At 34.0% G+C, this 21,696-nt stretch overlaps 3 protein-coding genes across 3 annotated transcripts; 1 reads left to right on the top strand and 2 right to left on the bottom strand.

Moving 5' to 3' along the window:
* Positions 1–1,767: 1,767 nt before the first annotated feature.
* LOC107889227 (GTPase LSG1-2) lies at positions 1,768–6,721 on the bottom strand. The gene is made up of 7 exons (XM_016813582.2): positions 6,293–6,721; positions 5,484–5,585; positions 5,313–5,399; positions 4,705–4,798; positions 3,970–4,026; positions 3,325–3,404; positions 1,768–3,232 (listed from the first exon to the last, which is right to left on the bottom strand). Exons 1-7 carry the CDS (start codon positions 6,514–6,516, stop codon positions 2,101–2,103), a joined length of 1,776 nt encoding a protein of 591 aa, XP_016669071.1. The 5' UTR covers positions 6,517–6,721; the 3' UTR covers positions 1,768–2,100.
* A 3,085-nt stretch (positions 6,722–9,806) lies between these two features.
* LOC107889229 (outer envelope protein 39, chloroplastic) lies at positions 9,807–13,664 on the top strand. The gene is made up of 11 exons (XM_016813585.2): positions 9,807–10,161; positions 10,290–10,356; positions 10,462–10,497; positions 10,793–10,937; positions 11,105–11,263; positions 11,363–11,433; positions 11,513–11,591; positions 11,687–11,802; positions 11,918–12,065; positions 12,578–12,647; positions 13,126–13,664. Exons 1-11 carry the CDS (start codon positions 10,128–10,130, stop codon positions 13,281–13,283), a joined length of 1,083 nt encoding a protein of 360 aa, XP_016669074.1. The 5' UTR covers positions 9,807–10,127; the 3' UTR covers positions 13,284–13,664.
* Positions 13,665–13,738: 74 nt separating this feature from the next.
* On the bottom strand, positions 13,739–20,761 carry LOC107889228 (protein IQ-DOMAIN 1). Its single transcript, XM_016813583.2, has 8 exons — positions 20,420–20,761; positions 19,854–19,976; positions 18,776–18,896; positions 17,793–18,035; positions 16,770–16,997; positions 16,238–16,351; positions 14,536–15,025; positions 13,739–14,159 (listed from the first exon to the last, which is right to left on the bottom strand). The coding sequence occupies exons 3-8, from the start codon at positions 18,857–18,859 to the stop codon at positions 14,008–14,010; spliced, it is 1,311 nt and encodes a 436-aa protein (XP_016669072.1). The 5' UTR covers positions 18,860–18,896; positions 19,854–19,976; positions 20,420–20,761; the 3' UTR covers positions 13,739–14,007.
* Between the last annotated feature and the right edge of the window lie 935 nt (positions 20,762–21,696).

Below are 21,696 nucleotides of genomic sequence, written 5' to 3' on the forward strand. Positions count from 1 at the left end.
GCGTTTCAACTTTCTTTCTAACGTATTATAAATACGTGTGACTTTTTTAGTTTAGTGTGATATTTACAATCCATGATGACTAAATTTTTTGGGTTCATGGTTAATTTTTTTAATAATGTGATTTTCATAATATAAATCTCAATTCTTTTTAAAGTACAACGTATTTTATCATTTGCTTTAATAGTTAAGACAAATTATCTATCCAATTAAATTTATAGATGACATAATAGTCTCATATTATTTGAACTATTTGCTTAATTTGAATTTACTGACTATGACCAATTTGTTTTCTCGCGTTATAATATATGCAATTTAATATTAATTAAATCTTAAATAATCAATAAGTAATATTTGTTTATATATTTTGCTTTGCTTACAAAAAGATCATTAAAGACAATATAACATAGAGATAATTGATCAAATATGATGAAATCATTGTACTAAGAGCACAAAAATTCTAGCATATAAGTGAAAATTTTGATGTAGATCCCACTTAATATATGTTCTACTATGTAGGGTTAGTGGTAGGGCCATGTGGAGCCTTATTAAAATGTAATGGAATGTGACTTGATCAAAGAATTTGTCCTAAAAATAATAAAAACTTTATTACATGTTTGTTAGGATGTAAGTATAAATGTCAATTATTATACATAAATCGCGTTGGCGAGCAAAAGTCCTCAAATAAAATAAGGCCTTGTCGATTGACTCATCTCATTGAGGCCTTTGTTTTTCATTATTTTTCAAAAGTGTTTTTGAAATTATAATCAACACTAAACGGATGGTTTTTGAACTGAAAAATAATTTTGAATCTAAAATCAAAAATAGTTTCTTTTAGCTTTTGCTTTGGAGAAACACTTTTAAAACCAAAATGACAATTTTAACCCTTATTTATAATTTATTTTTTTTAATATTTATATCAAGTATATAATTATTTTCCTATTGAAATTTATTTCAAATACATAAAATTATGTATTTAAATTTACAATAATTATATTTTAATAATATTTAAAATATAAATTATATATTCAAATTAAATTTTAAATATAATTAATATTAACTATTTACAAATATCTAAAATTTATATTTTATATAGTAAAATATTAATAATAAGCTATAATAAACTATTTATTATATTCTTATTAAAATATTAAAATATTAATAAATTTAAATATTATTTAAATGTATATTTTTAGTCAACAACATTACGTCTAAAGTAGACATTTTATTTTTAAAAATAATTTTTAAATTAATATTAGAGACTTAAATTTTAAATTAAATAGAATTTAAACCAAGGAAGAATGAAGTTAGCCATGCAAAACTTTGCCAAATTTAAGAAGCCATAATCACGCACGTCACATCTAATAACTCCAAGATGAATTCCTTATCAATTAATGTATAGTCAGAACTTGATAAAAGGTGAAACTTTTAATAGCTGACGGCAAACCCCTCAACCTCCTAAAAATAAAACCAAGGAGGAACTAAAACTAAAATATCAAAACCCTAACCCAATACATCTTTGGATCAACAATTTCGATGTGATAATTAAAAAGATAGATTATGGATTAGTATTCATGGGCTACTTTGTTATTTCAATAATAAAATATTAATTAGCCATTTTCTCGTTTGATTAAAAACAAAGAAGATTCTATTTATTAATCAGATCATTTCCATGGGAAGACTTTGCTTATGTTAAGAGGTATACTTGTGTTACTTCTTGAAAAGGGAAAATCATGGAGATTAAAGCTTTCTCAAAGAGCAAAAGATAGATTTCGATCAACATATTATGATATTCAACATTAAAATAAGAAAAATTACAAAACAAAGCAAAAATAAGATATACACCAACATACCACTTTCTTATGTTAAAATCCCATAGGGGGATGGATGTATATTGTAAAGCAAAAAAAGACTACAGCAGCATTGCAGCCATATGCATGCCTGTATATATTCACCTTTCTTCCTTTCATTCATCGTCGTGGAGACGAGGGTATACAAACCAGCAGCCAACTAATAAACTCCATTTGATTGGGGATCCATGGTAAAAGAAGGCATGAGAAAGGAGGACTGGTTTATCCTAGTACTTCTTCAGTTGATGCTTCATTAAACATTAAGAGGACCCGAATTCACTGGCTTCTGGAAGACTCGGGTTACTGGCATTCCGTCCTCATCATCATTCCCAACTCTCCATGACCGATCCTTCTTCCGCTGGGGCTTTTTGTGGTGCTTACGGGATTCATTCGACTTCTTAACTGTTGCCTTCTTGGAAACAAGTCCATTGGCAAGGTCAAAGGAGCTAAGATCATCTAGTACATGCTCGAACACAGGTGTAGTTTCAGTTCCATTTTCCAAAGAATCTTCAACATCAGATGCATCTGACTTGAGAACTTCAGACAGGCTCGGGTTCCCATCATCTTCCTCCCCATCTTCAGCAGACATACCAGGTGGCATTTCGTAGTGAGGCAGCTTTCCATCAATGAAATCCTTTAAAATTTGGCGAGCTGCCCTAGTTTCATCAGGTAGCCCACTAGAGGCAACATACCCATGCGAAGCACAATAAGCTCTCAGAAACTCTGAGGCCTGAGGTGGCCGTGACTGTGATTCATATGGCTTGGGTTTGGGTAATTTAATCTTGTATACATCCTCGATAACATGCCTTTGGACCCTATTAGCAACAACTTGCACAGCCTCCCTGTGTTCCGTCATCCTGTCAATTGGCAACACCCCCGAAGCAATCATCTCATATCTTGAGCTAGAGAAGGATGGAAACACCAATCCAGGACAATCACATAGAATCAGCTCATCAGAAATTATTAACGTCTGGAAATGCTTTGTCTTCCCCGGAGTGGAGGTGACACCTGTACGTTTCTGCCCAACCAAAGCATTTATAGTTGAGCTTTTCCCAACATTAGGATACCCCACAAATCCCACCATCACACTTTTTGGTGCTGAAGTTCCTTCAGCATTGTTTCTAGGAGAATAAATATTGGATGACGTGGAGGTATCAGAGCCTGATTTCCTCATTTTGACTATTTCCTCTGCCTCGTACTGCAAACGAGCCAAGAGCTCATCTCTACCATGTATTTTTGTTTCAGGATCATCACTCTTTCGCATATTATTTTCCATCTTCCAATGGTCAGTAAGCAGTTTTCCTTCTAATTCAGCAGTAGCAGCTTTAGCAGACCAGAATACAAAGAGAACCTTATGCAAGCGAAAATATTCTGCCCATTTTTTCCTAAATAGAACAGAGGCAAATAAGCATGGCAAGTGGATGAGAAATTGGAATCAATCCATAGCAGATGAGAAAATGGCACAGTTGAAACTAACCTCATAGAAACTGGCAGAAGATCTGCCTTGTTTACAAGAAGCAATGTTCTCTTGTGCTTGTCAATCTCTTTTGCATATTCCTACATTGAAACGAATTTGTCATAAACCCATGCAACCACAATCCAGCTGAGTAGTATAAAAATATATAAATTAAAAAAAAGAAGGAAAGTAGGACACGAGGAGAATAAACATGATCAACGTTTTCATTTTTGATAACATTCACCAAATCAAATTGGATATCATTTCAATTAAACCTTAATTTCTTAGCATATTCAACGCTGGAGACATGCTGGCAAAACTTAGAATGCTACTATTGAAGATGGTCTTCCTAGAATTTGCTTGATAGAAATAATGCTAAATGCTCTATGATAATGAACCTACTTTAGTACATGCAGATCAACAATAGTCTTCATATTAATCAGACCTTAAACTTTTATCATTCAAAATTTGGAGTTGTTATCATTCTAGCTTCAAGAAGCAGCACACAATACCATATTAAGTAATCCCTCGTACCTCCTCTAATAAATAATTAAATTTATCTCAGAATGTTCGTTAATTTATTGGAAGACCTAAAATTTGCAAAAGTTCTACCTACCTCAAGCTACTTTAGAACTACATATTCTGCATAAGAAAAATGTATGTTACCTCAAGATCAGGACAGCGGTAAAACAGAGGGTCCCTTGCATCAACAACCATCACAAGCTGAAAGAATATAATGTGATCAGAATATCAGTAAGGTGGATCTTACGGCTTGAAAAATGCACAAGGATTAAATTATATACAGGAAGCCATGAGAAAATTAGGAAAAAATGAAGACACATCACACAATTTTCATTCATATCTTTGCTTCAAACATGAAAAATATAGTAGTAAGTCCAGAGAGGCATCCAAGCCCCCTCTTTCCTTCCCTCCATGCTAGCCTTGTCCCCCTCCCTCCCTCTTTTCTCCTTTTCACCTCTCATCCAATTCTCTTTTTCAAGGGAAATATACCTAATGAACACATTTTTCCAAGGGTCCTTGGCTTGAGTGTCATTTTGTTTCTTAATTTTCCAGACTTGTTTTACAATAATAGATAAGAATATATTGTTCCAGAGTGACTTCTAGATGGATGTAGGAACTAGGGTGAGTGTATATGATAATTGATAAAGCTTTTTATGTTAGAAATTAGGGACTCACTTCTCCAGATAAGGTTTTTCTTATGTTTTTCATCTAGCACCTGCACCCTGCAATACTGCCTCATGTGCCTTAGACAACACTGCTTTAAGAAAATCAACCTATCGCAACTTCATCGTATGTTTAACGACAAGCATAATGTAGAAAGTTATTTACGTTTCACCTTCAAAAAACAGTAAGTTCATTAGAAGAGACAAAAAATCTTACCAAATCACAGCGTTCAAGGACCCGCCAAAGCTGCCTCCAGATATCCAAGTTCTTCTCAAATGGAGTGAGAACAAGCTTTTCATTCTCCTCGAGTCTGCAACAAACACAAGGGCATGAGAATACAATCAATCCAAGTCTCTATATGCTAACATTTGCAAATCTAAAATGCATAAAACATGATGAGTCAATCCTATAATAAAATGCTCACACATGTCAACAGGCTTATTCAAAGTATGCTTCTCTTCAAACATGATTCAAACACTCTCATCCACAGAAAAGTAGAGGGGCAAGGACCTTTAAGCCAGCCCTGAAAAATAACCATAAGTGGAAAACTAACCCTGAATGTACAACACCAAATCGTATAGAGATGATGAAATTTTTGTTTCAATTTGGCTTGTTATAGCAGGTATATTTTATTATTTACTTTGTCTGACCTGGTTGAACACTGCATTTGGACCTATCGCAGGATATATTCTTGACAGTATTAATCAACTTGTCCTTCCCTAATTAAATATTTATTTTTTGCAAGTATTTATCACATAATTTTCTGTTGACCCTTTTTTAAATAATTGGAAAGAAGATCATGTTCATTTTAGTCATGGCCTAACCTTGCTAAGCTCCGGCGCCAAACTAAGAACGCTTGCTTCTCATTGGCATCTAGCTCTTCAACAGACATTGCTGCAGTCCATGGTGGCCTATATGAAAAGAAAGAAAACTCTTTAGTTTCCAATCATACATATGATACTCGATTTGAGTTTTGGCAAAAGAATAAGACATGCCTGCGCGGAACTCGGAGACTACTAGCATGCAGTGCTTCCTCTTTCTTCTGCTGTTCTCTTCTTTCTTCAGGTGTCATATCGCTGATGCTTGAGCTCACATCCCTAGTAAAAAACAACAGATATCAGATAAACCACTGGGTACTGGTATCAAAAGCATTGGCTTGGACATGGTAAAGCTTAAAAGAAACAGAAAAAAGTCCAGGAATCACTCACTATATATAGAATGCTCAGAAAAGTGAAGTAGGGGAACTAAATATACGGGCAAAAACTATGATTAACACATTCAACTTAAACATGGGTTAGATACTTACCTGCAACCATCTCCAAAAATAGTGGGATGGTGGAATTGATGGGATTATGGGACTAAATAAAATCTCAAAAAGGCAAAGTAGCATAAGTACTAATTCACAAGAACATTGTTCCGGTAATGTTAGTGCAAAAAAGTTATACTACTAGCCTATAGAACAGAGCCCTTTGAACAATAAATTAAACCAATCTAAGTCCCTAAAAATACTTGCAACAGACGTACCCTCAACCATGAATCTCACGTAAATGGTATTACAATCAAAGTCCAAGCCTTAAAAACATAAGAAACAGAAACAAAAACTTTCAGAAATTTAAAAAAAAAGATAAAAAAATAAAAACCCAAATATGCAACCAACCAATTACTTCAAAAGGCAATATCTTTACACGAAAAAACCCAAACTTCTACTAACTTAAAAAACACGGTTACTGTTTTACAACTAATATTAAACCTATATCATCATGTAAAAAAAAAAAAAGAAGAAGAAGACTTAGGCAAAGCTTACAAATTGATGAGGGGGTTAGGGGTGGGGTGGTGGATAGAGAAAAGTTGATCAGCTTCCTCAACCTGCTCGATGACAGCATCGATGTTGCTAACTTCGGTTACCGATTCCAATACTTTCTTATGTTGGCTCTTATAAAACCTTCCCTTCTCTTTGGATTGCTGTATCATTGCATTGTGATGCTTCACCAGGGCTCTCCCTACCCCTGACTTCTCGTTCTTCCCCATTTTTCCTTGATTCAGATTCAGATAAATATCTCCCAAAGAAAAGAATACCCTACTGAATTTGCCAGGAGATTGAGAAGATTGCAGAAAAAACGAGAATTCTAGGGTTTGGAGGCTTGAAGTTGGTGGTTTAGAGCCTTCTGAGTTCTGATTGAGTCTACACTCTACACCGCCATCTCCATTAAAGGGTTCGAAATTATTAGCCCAATTATCCAACATCAATATCCAGTCCAGGCCCATATATATCATATTAACTTGTATCTCTATATCATTTATTAAACTTAAATGTCATCTATCAATTGGATCTCACTTAATGAATTATCAAAAATAAATCCGATCTCACTCAATTATCAAAAGAAAATCATTTTATTTAAAAATTAAATTATATAATTATATGAATATTTTTTTTATATTTTTATAAATCAATAAAAATTTATCCATAATAAGATTTGAGAAATTTGTACTAAGACGTCACGCATCTAAATTTTTTTTACCAATTAAATCAAAACAATTTTTAGTTTTTATATCAAAATTTAATAAATATATTTGTTATATAAATTTAATTTTATGTTTGTATATATTAATAATATTGTTAATTTAGTCAGTATCATAAATTAACTCGATACTAACTCAGGATTGATAACAACACAACAATAAACAATTGTATATATATTTTTATTTTGATATTGTATACATTTTATGTGTTATTATTAATTAGTTCCAAATTATACATTTTAGTTTTTATTATATGTTATTTTTAAACAGACATTTATGTTTTGGATCATCTAACTTAAGATTAATGTGTCAACTAAAGATTGTTTTGAAGGTAAGTTTTGTAGCCATGTGTTTATCAAATATGGTTGGAGTTGTAATTGTTAACAATTAGCCCAAAGAGGCAAGTAATGGTTTTGACTTATGACAAATGTTTATCTAGTTTTTATTAAAATAATAAAATTTTTTAAGTTCATGTAATAATTTATTCTTTTGAACTTTAAAAATTTATAATTTAATTACAACCCTTTTAAAATGATTAACTTATAATTTAATCTCTAAAAATTGTAAAAAATTTTAAATTAATAAAATTACATTTTAATCTTTTCAAATGTTTATAATTTAATTCTGTCTTTGAGGCGTATTTGATATAAGGCCTTAATAGTGAAGATATCAACTGAACTTTACGTGTCTACCAGAATCCACTTCATTATCCAATATTTCTCGTTCATCTACCTCCGAGAATTGAAGCTACCAAGAAGAGGAGGCTTTGGGCTTTTTCAACAGAGTAGCAACAGACAATGTTTTGGAGACAGGCCTTCCGTTTAGAGTTAGAGGTGGTCCATTCTACATTGCCTCTAATCAAGACATTAATAACCCCTCATGCAGGCTATTGCCCTTGTCATATTTTTGAGCATCAGATGGTCCCGCCTCCCTATCATGGGATTGGTTCCTCTAATATAGCTCTTAGGTTAGAAATTGTTTCAAATGGCCCTACCGGATGGTTGACTCATAGGCGGAGGGTTTCTAGTATACCCTAATGCTTAATCTAGATAAAAAAAATATTTTCCGGAGAGGAAGTGAGCTCATGATAACTATGGAAGCAACAGTAAGGAGCCTTGTTCATTTGAATTTGATAGCCTCTATTGTCTCAAGTGTCTAAGCAAGCAGGGGATGTAACAACTCGATTTTTAGGGATGTTAGAAATGACGGTTTCGGAACCTCATTTTCATAAATCGGGTCTGCAAATATTTATAGAGTTGGTAAAAAAGTATATTAAAGTTTGGTCTAGTAATTTTGTTGAATTAATAGTTAATTTAGGCACATGGACTAAATTGTAAAAGTTTTATCACTATAGGTTTTTAATTGGCCAAATGTTTAAGGACTTAAGTTGCAATTAGCCAGAGGTCCAAAATGAAAATCAAACCATTTTGGAATATGTGATAGTAAAAGATGACGGGGAATTGCATTTAGATAGATTAATAGCTAATTAAGTTAAACCAATCCTGATTTAATTAACTAAGTAAGCTTAATTAACAAATAATCAATGTATAAAAGGAATAAGTTAGTGGGATTTTTGTATCTTCTTCATTCTCCTAGTCGGCCAAGCTTTGAAAACCTAAGAAAAACCATTTTTGAAGCTTTCAACTTTCGGTCCTTGATTGGTAAGTAATTTTAGGTAATTTTCTTGTAATTTTTGTGTTTTTTGAGGTCATAAGAGTTTGGTTTAGCCAACCCATGTACCAATTTGTAAAACTGTTAAAGTTTTTGAATGTTGTTATTGTTGATTTTTTGAAGAATTTGGTGTATTGGTAGTATGGTGGGAGAGTGTCTTTAGGTAGCGAAGATAAAGCACCATGTGGAGTTTGAGATTGGCGTGGTGTCGTTTAATTGGGATTGAGGGCTGGTTGCTCTATAGCCAACGTAGGTGGCTGAGTTTGCGTTTGGTTTGAAGGAAGCTCTGTTGTAAGGTTTTCTAGGTTTGTTGGGTTAAGAGGGGCATCAATTGAAGAAAGGGCCATGTTTAGTCTACATTCACCACACCAATTGTTGCTACTGGATGTTAGCAAGGGGAAAATAATGAGGAGATAATGGTGGTGATAAGAAGGTCTGTTCACTTATGGCAAGTGGGGAATCGAAGTGAGGAAAAAAGAGGAAGAGAAGAGGAATGGATTAAGGAGAATGAAAGGAAATTGTGTGCTAAGGTATATCGCTAGGGTTGTTGAAAAAGGAGAAGATCCCTTTATTGTCATGTATTAGGGTATTTATAGGCTAGGAATCTTTTGCCCAGTTACGTAATGTCATAAAAAATTTCGAGATATGAAAAATGTGTTGTCGGCCAAGTAGCAAGACCGTTATACATTGGTTGTCAACAAGTGTAGTACGACTTTAACATTCCTTTTGTTAAATTAGTACAAGATTGTTAAACCTCAGTGGTACCATCACAGTACCTTCTTGATGAGTATGTACTTGCTAAAAAATAGGTGGCCTAATAGAGGGAGAGGTATATGGGTGACAAGTTACCCAGTGATGAGTTGGATGAAATAAAGCGGATGTTTTTAAAAAAACTTTTCATGGTGCCATGTGTCTAAATCAAATAAGGCTAATTTTGTACCATGTGGAGGTGGGATTTGTATTTAATGCTCTAATATTGTTTTTCAATGAAACAATTTTCATCTTGAGGTATTTCAAATTACTCACAGTTATTTATTTAATTACATAATAATTTAAAAAAGGATAAATCAACAAAGGATCCCCAGTGAGAAAAATAATATAAAAAAGAGAGGACAAAACCCAATAATGAGACCCCACGTGCAAGTAAGACCAAAGAAGAAGCAAAGGAGATAACAAACTTCGAACTTCGGCCTTTGGGTGAGAATGAGATAAAATACTGAACACATGGATACATAAATAAGGCTTCTTTCCCCTTCACCAAAGAAAAACATCACACGGAACACAAGACTCTTGTTTTTCCTTCTTCTTTGTTATGCTGTGTCTTTGATATTTTGCACAATTTCGTTTCATTTCATGCGAAATGCAATCTTTGTCTAACTCACAACACTAACCCATTTTTTCCATCCATCCATTTCCCTTTGCTTAATGGTTTTTTCATCTCTAACTCTATGGGGGCTCAGAAGAGCATCCATGCAGGCAAAGGTCAGTTTTTTTTCCCTTCCTTTTTTTTGGGTTAAAGTGACAGTCACATTTGTTGCTTTATTCTTAATGAAAAATGATAACTGTTGATTTTTATATGTATGTATAAATCTTTTGTTTTGTAATGACAGCCAAGATTGATGTTAATGTTGATTTCACCCACAAGATATGTGCTTCTATGATGCTTCCTTCTTTAAGGTTTTTGCTTCTTGCTTCAATTTTTTTTTATTTGTCTTGTTTATGGGATTTTAGTTAATGGGTTTTCAGTGATTAATTAAGTTGTTTCGCTTGATTATCTTACAGGAACACTGGCAGTCCTCTATCCCTCGTAATTGGCAGGTATTGTCATTTTAGGTGATAAGTCCATACTTGCTTTTGTCTTTGTCTCATTGCTATTAATAAAAGATAACATCTGTTTTGGTTGGTGAGTTAAATGTGGATGAAATTGATGAAGAATTTGAGTTTCTTTATGTCGAATCAGATATTTGTTATTTCAATCTGTACCTAATAAGGGATAGCAAATTAGGGCACGAATTGTATTGGTAAAGATAGCTTCTTTGGTTAATTGAGTTGGGTGGCTACTGAATTTAGATTTTTTAGTAGTCCAATAATTGGTTCAATCTGTTTGTTTCAGTCTTTGCATTAAACACCCAAATTTATTTGGTGGAAGTGAGAAGCTTGATGTATCATGGGATAAGGGGTTATATGATTCAAATATCTTGGTAGCTTACAGGAGGCCTCGACCACAATGGGTTGCTCAACAATGTTTTGTTATGCAGGTATGTAGTTGATGTTGTTTTGCTGTTTTTGCCATGGCGTTCGTGGATAAGTAATAAACAGAAGGGAAAAGTTTACATCATTATTAGGATTACTGTAATTTCTTTTTAACAAAACCGAATTGTGAAGCTGAAGTGTGGATATACTTATTTATAATTATTTGTCCCAGCACTCACTTTCACCTGAGATTGGTGTTCATGGTATACCTGTGGACAATTTCTCTCGTTCGGGGAGTGGAGGTGTGAATTTGTCTCGATTTTCAGTTGGATTGGATCTAAATGAACCTGCAAGTTCTAAATGGAGCAGCACAACAAGTGTAAAGTTTGAGGTTTGGACAATGCTTGTTGCAGTCATATTCATTAGTACCTCATAATCATCAGTTTTCTTCCTAAGAAATGTAATTACTTATAGATTTTTCACTTTACAGAATGTTCGCCTGTTGAGTGATGATGGCCACTCCATTACCAGAGATCTTGATGGTTTTCCTGTCACTTGCAGGTAAAGATGACTTTTTTTTTTTTCCAGTTCTAGAAATTATGATGAACTGATTGTTGACAATAATTTAATTCTTGTGCAGTGGCAATGCTCATGACAGTATGGTAGTCTTAAAGCAAGAATCTCAATATGCGAAGGCAAACGAGCATAGTTTTTCTCGTGTAATTTACACATTTCTACCACAACTTGCTTACTGAAATATGCTGTTCATGCATGTTGAACAAGGGCACTAACTGGATGTTTCTACTTATTTCAGTTTACTATGCAAATAGAACAAGGGATTCCAGTTCTATCCAAGTGGTTAATCTTCAACCGTTTCAAATTTGTTGCATCAAAGGGCATCAAACTTGGACCGGCCTTTCTCTTGACAAGGCAAGTAATGTTGATTAGAATTCCTGACTTGACTTCAAAGATTTCATGAATCCAGCTCTAGATAAGGTGGTATATCATTTCAAAATTTTATTTATTCTTACTTTTTCTCTGACAGCCTGACAGGTGGTTCGATTGTGGGAGATATGGCTCCATATCAAGCATTTGCAATCGGTGGTCTAGGCAGCGTGAGAGGGTATGGTGAAGGTGCCGTTGGATCTGGAAGATCATGTTTGGTTGCTAATACTGAAGTGACATTTCCTTTGGTATGTAATTGCTTTATTATAAAATAGAGGGCACTGCATCTAACAATCTATATTTTGTTATTTTTCACACATCTATCATCTTTGATAGCTGTTTAATGGCATGTGTAACTGTTATAGTTCTGTATGTACCATTTGAAATTTCTTTAACTTCAAAAGATGGCTGTTAGATTAGGAGAGTGATTAGAAGCCAAACCAAACTGAAAATTAATAAGCATACTGATAATTATCCCTGGAAATTTATTTTAAAATATAGGATGAAGTTGTGTTTAAATAAAATATGGAATGATGAAATTCCTATACATGCTACACTCAAAGTACTTTATGGTATATATAAAAATTATATTGTATATTTTGATTTGATTATATCAATTAAAAGAGAAAGGCCCTGAAAATCCCGAGAGGTAATTAAAAACCAAGATTTTGTTTTTGCTGCTATTCAGTTCTAAAATTTGTGAATGGGAATTTTTGGTTATGTCATTGCATATGTGTTGACTTAATTTTGCTGCAATCAGAGCAAAATGTTGGAAGGTTCTGTTTTCCTGGACTGTGGAACTGATCTGGGCTCGGGTCGGCTTGTACCTGGTGAGTCCCATTCATCTACTTGCTTATGAAATTGTGATTTTAATATGCTTCTAGTTTTCACTGAACATTGTTTCTGACCTTTAGTTAATTCTCAACTAGTTGCATTGTGTATCACATGTTTAAAACAGCCTGTTTTAGCTTTCTGCAATTCAGATTTTGTATTTATCATATGACTATGAGCACCCTGAAATTCGTCAACGCCTGCTGATATCTTCATCACTAGAATATATGGTTGTTTCAGCGAGGTAGTTGATTTTAGATTATAGGTTCTGGTGGTGTGAAGCAACTTGTGGTACTTTGAGAACAAATTATTCCTGTAACATCGATTTGCTTCTTATATGCCTTAGGCATGTGAAGTTAGACATTCTTGCTATTCTAGGAACACGCCGTTGCCAATATTTACATTTACGGAAGCCATTATCACTGAAGCGTAACTACCATTCCAGGATTTATTACCGGTTTAATTTATGAGTTTCAGGAAATCCAGCCATGAGACAAGGTAAACCAGGATCTGGAGTTGGGTTCGGGTACGGTCTTCGGTTCAAGTCTCCAGTTGGTCATTTCCAGGTTGATTATGCCATCAATGCCTTTCAACAAAAGACTCTATACTTTGGCGTCACAAATCTTGCATCTTGAATTCACTTTAAAACCATACACAAGCTGCCAAATTTCTTCTCATTCTGTAGCGGAAAAAGAAACACTGACATGTTGATTCATGGAGAAACACTTGAAGCTTTGCCCCATAGCGTAGTTGCAATTTCGTGGGGGAAAAAGATGATGGCGTCATTGATTGTTAAAAGCAGTAGAGACAGGTAGGAACATTGAAATTAAACGGTGTCGAGGCTGAAATTCTTTCCACAAATAGAAGCTGCTCAAATACCACTTCACTTTCTTCTTTACATTTATTTTCCTTAACTGTAACAAAATTTTCAAACCAAATTTAACTCACTTTCAAAGCATGATATTCAGTAGGGGGTACAAAATCAAAATTATAAAATCCGTACCCATTTTCTTTTAGATCAGTCACTTTTATTAATATTTTAGAAAATAAAAAATCACTAAACTTTTTACTTGTGAACCTCTAAGAAGGATGGCTTAAACATTCCGTAACATTTAATCACAACTGATTACAACATTAACACATGAAATCTACTGACCTTATTGGCTTATTCCCATGACAAATCAAGCCAAGCCAAACCAATCTCAACTCTACCACGGAGATGGAGCAATTTTATGACAAGAAAATAAAGCCATAACATCTCGTGCTGTAATTCAATATATATATAATATAGTATATACACACTATAACAAGACCCGGGTGGATGGCAGCCCCAACAGGTTTGTCATCACAAATACTTCCTTACAGATCAACGGCCTGTGCCATATTTTTTGTAGGATTTGAGTCCCCACATCCGTTGGACTTGGACCTGTCCTTTATTGCCTTGTTAGAGCCCGGTGTCACTTTTGCAGCAGTTTTGCCTGGCTTGCTGGTTTGAGATCCGGTTCCTTCACCTGCTCAAATCAAAACAGTGAGAATAAATTAGCAAAATGCAAAATGAATGCACGAGAGACACTGTCGTTATGCACTATTGAACCAGAACAAACCTAACATTAGCCATAAACATAGAACAATGAACAACAGTGATATCCATTGGGCTTCATGGAATAATGTGTCAGAGCAACATTCTTACATCAAGCAATTCTTTTGACAACAGCCAGCATGAACCAGAAAATTTAATGTTAATAATCAGGGATCAGAGGGTTGAAAATTATCATGCATTCACCATAGGCAACAAATAAGCATAACCAATTGCCACTCCACCCAGTAAAATGGTTTACATCGAGGAGAATATACCTATATATTGTGGACAACAGAGAGAGAACTTACCACTGTTAGGTAGAGACAATCTCTTTTTCACCAGTTTATCTGATTTTATGGACCTCTCCTTAGGATTGCTGCGAGATCTTGAAGTAAAAACAGGTTTTGAGCCAGCTTCTTCACCCAAATCTTCAATGATTGGTTTGGATTTTGGCTTGGAAGATAATGCATTGACCGCATCTACCACATTTGCTGACTTACCAGGTGGAGAATCACTCCCTTCTGAATATGATGGACCTACTTTTAGATTTGACAGGTTAGCATGAAGATTTGATGCAGCTGGCTTCTTGGTAGCAGGTTTTATCTGAGAATTGGCACCATTCTTCCCCTCTGCAGAACCATCCTCACAGGCCACTGCTCCATCCCGAAGATTAATGTCGAGAAAACGATTCTCCCATGGACGTACAGCCATCCATCTCTCCAGCCAGTTCCAACCCCAGCTGCTTTTATCTGGTTCAAATCCAGCAGGCACAGACTGTTGTCTTGATCCTGCTTGCCACTGCAGAAACAGATCTCAACTCTTAACACTAGCTTGAATGAGATCAGCCATTGACATGATTCTAAAACAACAGTACAATCAGGTGATTAGTAGGGCTTAAGCAGTATCAGGCAATAAAAGAACCAGGTGATTAGTAGAAGTTTTTGTCACAAGATTTTGGCTACCAACATCAACTGTCAGAGGAGGTTGATGCTAATAACAAGGACTTGTGAGATGAGACATTGACCAGGTAACAAAATTTACCGATATAAAAAATGAACTGTTAACAACAGATATTCAACCCTTCAGAACTTTAAGAAAGCAGGAAAGAATGATAATAATGTAAGAACAGTTTCCACATTTGGATGGAACTGGTGGACAAGATGCAGTTGTGATTATCAAGAGGCAAGAATCAAACAATATTTTTGATAAGTAAAAAGTAAAAAATAAACATTTAACACTCAATAGATAAAAATGCATGAATTTACTTCAAAATACGGATTCTGTTTAATTGCCATTCACTTTGTTTAGCCATATGTGCAGATTGGAGAAAATAGAATTTTCCTATTTATTATGTGATTTCACTTTATGGCAACTTCTCAAGAAGCCAACAAAATCGAAGTAGGAAATGAAGCAAAATTAGAGAGCCTAAGTATCCAAAACCCATTTCTCTTTCCTCTTCCTATATCTTCTCCTTCGGTCAAAAGAAAAGTATTTACACACAGCTTGCTCTCTTTATCATTCCAAGGACACCTGTCCCTTAGAGTGAGTTCTTGAATAAATCCACTAAATTGAAGCAAAAAACACATGCTTTATTGAAGAAATAAACTGTAGATATATCATATATGGTGGTACTAAAGATAACAAAGTTTTAGCACAGAAATATCTTGATCATCAAATTTTTAAGTGGAGATTACTTCAGAAGTAGGAAAGACAATCAAGAGTGTTAATTAGAAGGTTCAAGAACTATCAAAAGGCTTGAAGCTCCAACTACCATAAAAGCATGCTTGAGCATGTTATTGCTATACCTTTTACCATTTCTAACTCAACTGATATGACAAATTTCAATTCAACTCCATTGAAACATATTATGAAACTGGAAACGCCTTCTCCCTCATGCAATCTGAGTACAGCTTTCAGGGGTAGAACATTCATTCCTAAAATGATAAAAGCTTCACAGGACTGTAAAATTTGCTGCTTTATCAATAAAAGTGGTAGATTATCATATCTTACCTGATGAGCCAGAGCATAAGCCATGGCTCTCTCACGTTTAGCTGCAGCCTCCTGCCTCTTTAGTAACTTGGCTTGGATTTCTTCAACAGATCCTATACTATCGCACCACCCTTCCTGCATTTAATCAGAAACCACATGACGCATTCAGCAAACCACCAACATCTATGCTTCAAATATGAGAAAAGAATAGATAACCTCATTCTAAAGTCCCAACTACATAATAAAATCTAGCATAGAAAACTTATCATCGCTCTTGTGCCGGTTTACAAGCTACAATATTTTTACTTTAGTCAGTTGCATTCTAAATGAGATTTGACTCACAAAAGTTATGTAATTCATCAGCTTTACACAATGGAATAATATGATGCCACATCAGAATCCTAAAATTAAATCTTAAAACAATGAGTACACACACAACAGAAATACACAGAAAACATGCCTGCATGAATTGAACTCTATTTCATGAGCGCATGTGAACAAATAGTTGTGCCAATTTATGGGAATAATGAAATAAGAATTTAATGTTTTTCACCTCTATTTCTTTAACGCGAGCCTCATCTGCAAGTTGTTGCTGAAGTTTCTGTTGGGCAGTTTCACTTTCTAATGTCAGTCGAACACGCCTTGCTCTTACGCGAGCCTGAACTCTCACCAAAGCTTGCATGCAGCGAAGGGTCATTGCAGCTTGTTTTCTTACAGCATGACCCCTCACCAGGGCCTGCAGTCTGACCAATCCTTTTAAGGCTCGGAGTGCTCTTCTAGCCTGACATTTAAGTAATATACATTTCAATTCCAGCAGTCTTGAAAGAATTGTGAATTAAAATTACTTATTTAATTATAGTTCAGGTAAAGGGAAAATCATTAGAAGGTAGGCCTTTCTTGTCATGAATAAATTTGTAACCCATGCAACTAGAAAGAAATGCAATAAATTTTATTTTATTTTTAAAAAAGAGCCTTCAAACTGTAACCTCAGTTTATAGTGTGATAAAAAAAAAAGGAAAAGAAATATAACATGAATAAATCTAAACTAGGCATCAATGATTAGACCTACTGTACTGCCTTATACCAATTAGCATAGACAAATCACATCCACAAACATATGCACATACAGGATGCATAAAATACATGAAAAGGAGTGCTTGTTGAAATGAACTCACTATAGATCCAACAAAAAATAGCAACACCATCCAACCCATTCTTTTTGTCCCTTATTTCAAAAAGAATTTTGGGCACACCAGGGTTTGAACCCTGGTCTTTAGGGCGCCAACAAGAGGTTTGACCACAGCTTCATTATGTTGTTGGCCCCTTATTTCATTTTTGAAAGTGCCAATTATCCCTTTCCCAGAATAAAAATATTTTCTACATTTTAAGGAAATTCTTTTAACTTATTCCTAGAAGTAGCTCTTTCTTTATTAAGATAAAGGAGGTTAAATCAAAAGCACAAGTATTGAATTGAACTTTATGAAACTCTGCAAACCATCCCAAACAACTAGGAACAGAAAGAGGATTTTAACTTCTCATTTGACATAGCTAGGAGATAAAAAGGTGGAATCAATACCAGAAACCCACGGAAAGCTGTTTGTATCCTTGTGGCAGCCCATTCTTCCATTACAAGTTCATTAAGAGCTACATCACGCACTTCAAGTGAACCAGAGGGGAAGCCAGCAGCATCTGCAATTGCATGAGTATTAGCATCTCTGGCTGGTGAAGCAGCATTCTGATCCAACTCTTCTTGAAGTTTATCTGTGTAAAACTCAATGGAATGCTTCCTTCGGTGACGAAATTTGCTAGTAGCTGCCCTCTGTAACAACCAAAGAGCAAAATGTATTAAGTAAAAACATACTTAAATGGAGGTATACTTTAGATCAATCACATTTGAGCACTAACTTACAAATGTGCCAAAATAATATACACAAACACACACATGCAAACACGAGACAAAGGATATTCTAAAATATCCAACTTTGACGACTTCACCTGTCAGACTTGCTATTTCCATGAGACCAGAATCCCAATAACCACCTATATTAAGCAGTAGCCAGGTTAAGTTTTTTCTCAATTGTTACTAAACATTTTTTTGACATTGATCTTTGATATTGAAAGTATATCTGCAAAACCCACACTTATATCACACATTCTTATCACTTTCAATGAAACTACAAAGCTTTACAGTACGGTTTTAAGCAACAAATCCTGCTGTATTCCAGTTATCGACTCATGTTTGCCTTCTACAAGCCACAATAAGACTAGATGAATAGAAAGAAGCATAAAAAAAGGTGCAATTATTCTGATAATGACATAAAGCATCATTGACTAGGATGGCTGAAGAGAACAAAATCATATATTTCTTTTGACTAACAAGGAGAATTGCTGCATGTAAGTTCCCATAAAACACCCCTTTCCATTGTACCAGATAACTTGAGACAATAAGACATCACTTCATTTTGAAGAGGCACACGTGATATTACACAATAACATACCCAATCTAAACCTCCAAAATAGGAGAAACTGTTTAGAATATATATAGTTAGTCATACTGACATTTTCTTTCTTCTCCGAGGATTGTGACTTGTCTGTTCTTTTCAAGCCAACCAATGCTTTGATCCATTTTCCTGAGACACCCATGGTACCAACAATGACAACTGAATTAGATAAAGCAGACCTGCAAGGAAAATATGCTTGAAAAATCAATCCTATAGTTGCAGTCAATAATGATGCTTCACAAACTATATAGGAAATGAAAACATAAAAGAATGCTAAGCAATGAGACAAACAATTTGCCTGATACTACTTCCTACATATCTGATCCAATGTGGAAGACACACAACCAAGAATCAATGTAACAAGTGTTGAGCTATTACAAAAATGAATACCATTTCACAACATGATCAGCATGATTTATTCAAGAAAGAGTAGTCAAAATCAGTATATTTGATTGATCATAATTCTGTATATTCCATTTACTATAGAAGTTCCGAGGGAGTTCATTAAAGGAATGTTTCCAATAAAAATTGTTTGTTCTTGCATATCCTTACTGGTTTTCCAAATTAATCCTGCGGATACATATAATTCAGAAGAATATGTGAGTGATTCATATACAGCATCCCTTTCTTTTATCCACTTCGAAGAAAATTCCTCTATTACCACAAAAGGATAGCACTGAACAAAATTAAATCATAACTAGCACTAGAAGAAAGGGTCAATCCTTTCATGAGCTATGAAAAGGTAAAAATTCCTTACACATTGAAAGAAACCAGACTATCAATAATAAACAAATTATTGAATACATAAATCACAAAAGCATTAATCACAACATGAATTGCCCAATGTTCTCAGGGCCCTGGGTGCAGTCAAATTCTCAATTTGAATTATGAGATGGATAAGACTCCAAAATGTATTTGCCTCGACTATGTACTACCGACACAAATAGCATGCCTAAGTTCCATTTTAACTGTCACTTGAACCCTAATTTCGGTGGCCATACAAATTGGAAGCATCAAACAAGTAGATATAGGGAAGAAAATGGTGTCAAAGGAGTAATTATTGAATGAAGGAAAAAAGAGAGAAGGAATCACCATTTTCAATTCACTAACAATATCCAAAGACATTATCAACTAACCTTTCAAGTTTCAATCTTGGGTTGAAGAAGAAGGACCTCGGTTACTTTAAAAGACTATCAATTGGTTAATTCTAAGTAAAGCAACCATAAATTTCCCATCAACCTTCTCACTTCAAGCACCCCCTGCAAACCGCTGTCATCTCATTAGTAAGATAGCAACCAAAATTTATATATATAAATATATATATATAGAGAGAGAGAGAGAGAGAAACACTAAAAGAATTCACATTTTCCATGTAATCTTTTTTTTTTCTTAATTATAAAAAGGAAATACCTGAAATTTATTCCCATTATTCATTCATGGATAACTTTTAATTCCTTCAATTAATAAACTGTCCAATTAAAAGACTAATCACTATAAATTGCAATAATTACTCCCCAATTCTTGTTTTTGGACGTAATAATTACTCCCCAATTCAGTAATAGATCTTGCAAATTTCATTGCGGAGCTCGAAACTCGAAAGCTAGTAAACTTTTCAGTGTTGTTCAGAAAACAAAAAAAGAAGGAAAATCACTGAATCAGCGTCAGATAACCAAAAAAACAGTTGAAAACGAAGCAACAGTACCTTTTTAAACCTTTCGATTTATGATGATCTACCAATCGATCAATCAGTCAAATAAGTCAATCCTCAGTCAAAATTCTTATTTTTTCTTCCCTACAAAAAAAGTCAAATTTCACAAAAGGGATCAACATAAAGAAGAAATGGGACTCTCAGGTGGGGTTTTAAAAAAAAAATTCTCTAGAATTTGTGAGGACCGGAATCGGCTGAAGCACGCCGAGGGAGGGTCGTGTGGGAGTGGGAGTGGGAGTGGGAGTGGGTTAAAAACACTTAAACGGTAAAGGAACGGTGCCGTTTCGTTGCTCTTGGTTTAGTCGTTGTCAGACGTGTCAACGACGAGAGGTAATCACGGGACGTGTGTCTCCTCTCGATTCCAAATTTGTAACGGTAGTACTAACCAACATGATACCATTCTACATTATTACTTTCAAAAAGAAGAGAAAATGTTAATAATAGAAATTTTAGTTTATTATTATTTATTATTCTTATGTTCTTTCTATTATTATTCTTATTATTTTATAACTAATTATCCGTACTTGCTCTATAGTATTTAATATTCTATTGTAGAACAAGTAATCTAGGCATACAATATTTTTGCTAAAGCAACACTTTGATTTCTATGCGTGCTTGAAAAATTTCAAAATTTCAATATTTTTAATGTAAAAAATTTAAAATGATTTTTTTCGTATTTAAGGGTATAATTGTTTAACTCAAAATGACTTCTGAAAAATGATTTCTAGAAAATGACTTACGCTGCTAGAAAAGTTAATATTTTCTAATGTTTGGATGAATTTGTGGAAAATATTTTTTATTGTTTGACATATTTCTTAAAAATATTTCATAAAAATTGTTTTCAATAAAACAAACATACATTTGAGATTTTCTTATCTTTTCATTGTTTAATTGAGTTTATTTTATATCTATAATTTTATATTTTACATTGTTTTTGCATATATTAAAAATATTTTTTAAATTTCAACTTCATTACAATGTCATTTTCTTAGTTGCATGACTAGCAAGTGAGTATTTTTTATTTAAAAATGTGTTAATTTTTATATAAAAATAAAATTACTTATAGAGGAGTTTTTTTTCCCAAAAAATGATTTATGCTTTTCAAAAGGATAAGCCATTTTCCGTTGACCAAATTATTTTTTGTGAAACAAATACAAGAAAATATTTTTTACATTTTCCGTCAAACCTTTTACATGTAAACAAACGGACAATAAGTATGAATTTATGTTTTATATATTTTATGGAATGCTTATTTATGATCCAATACTTTA

This window comes from Gossypium hirsutum, chromosome A09, assembly GCF_007990345.1.
Source record: "Gossypium hirsutum isolate 1008001.06 chromosome A09, Gossypium_hirsutum_v2.1, whole genome shotgun sequence".
Lineage (NCBI taxonomy): Eukaryota > Viridiplantae > Streptophyta > Magnoliopsida > Malvales > Malvaceae > Gossypium > Gossypium hirsutum.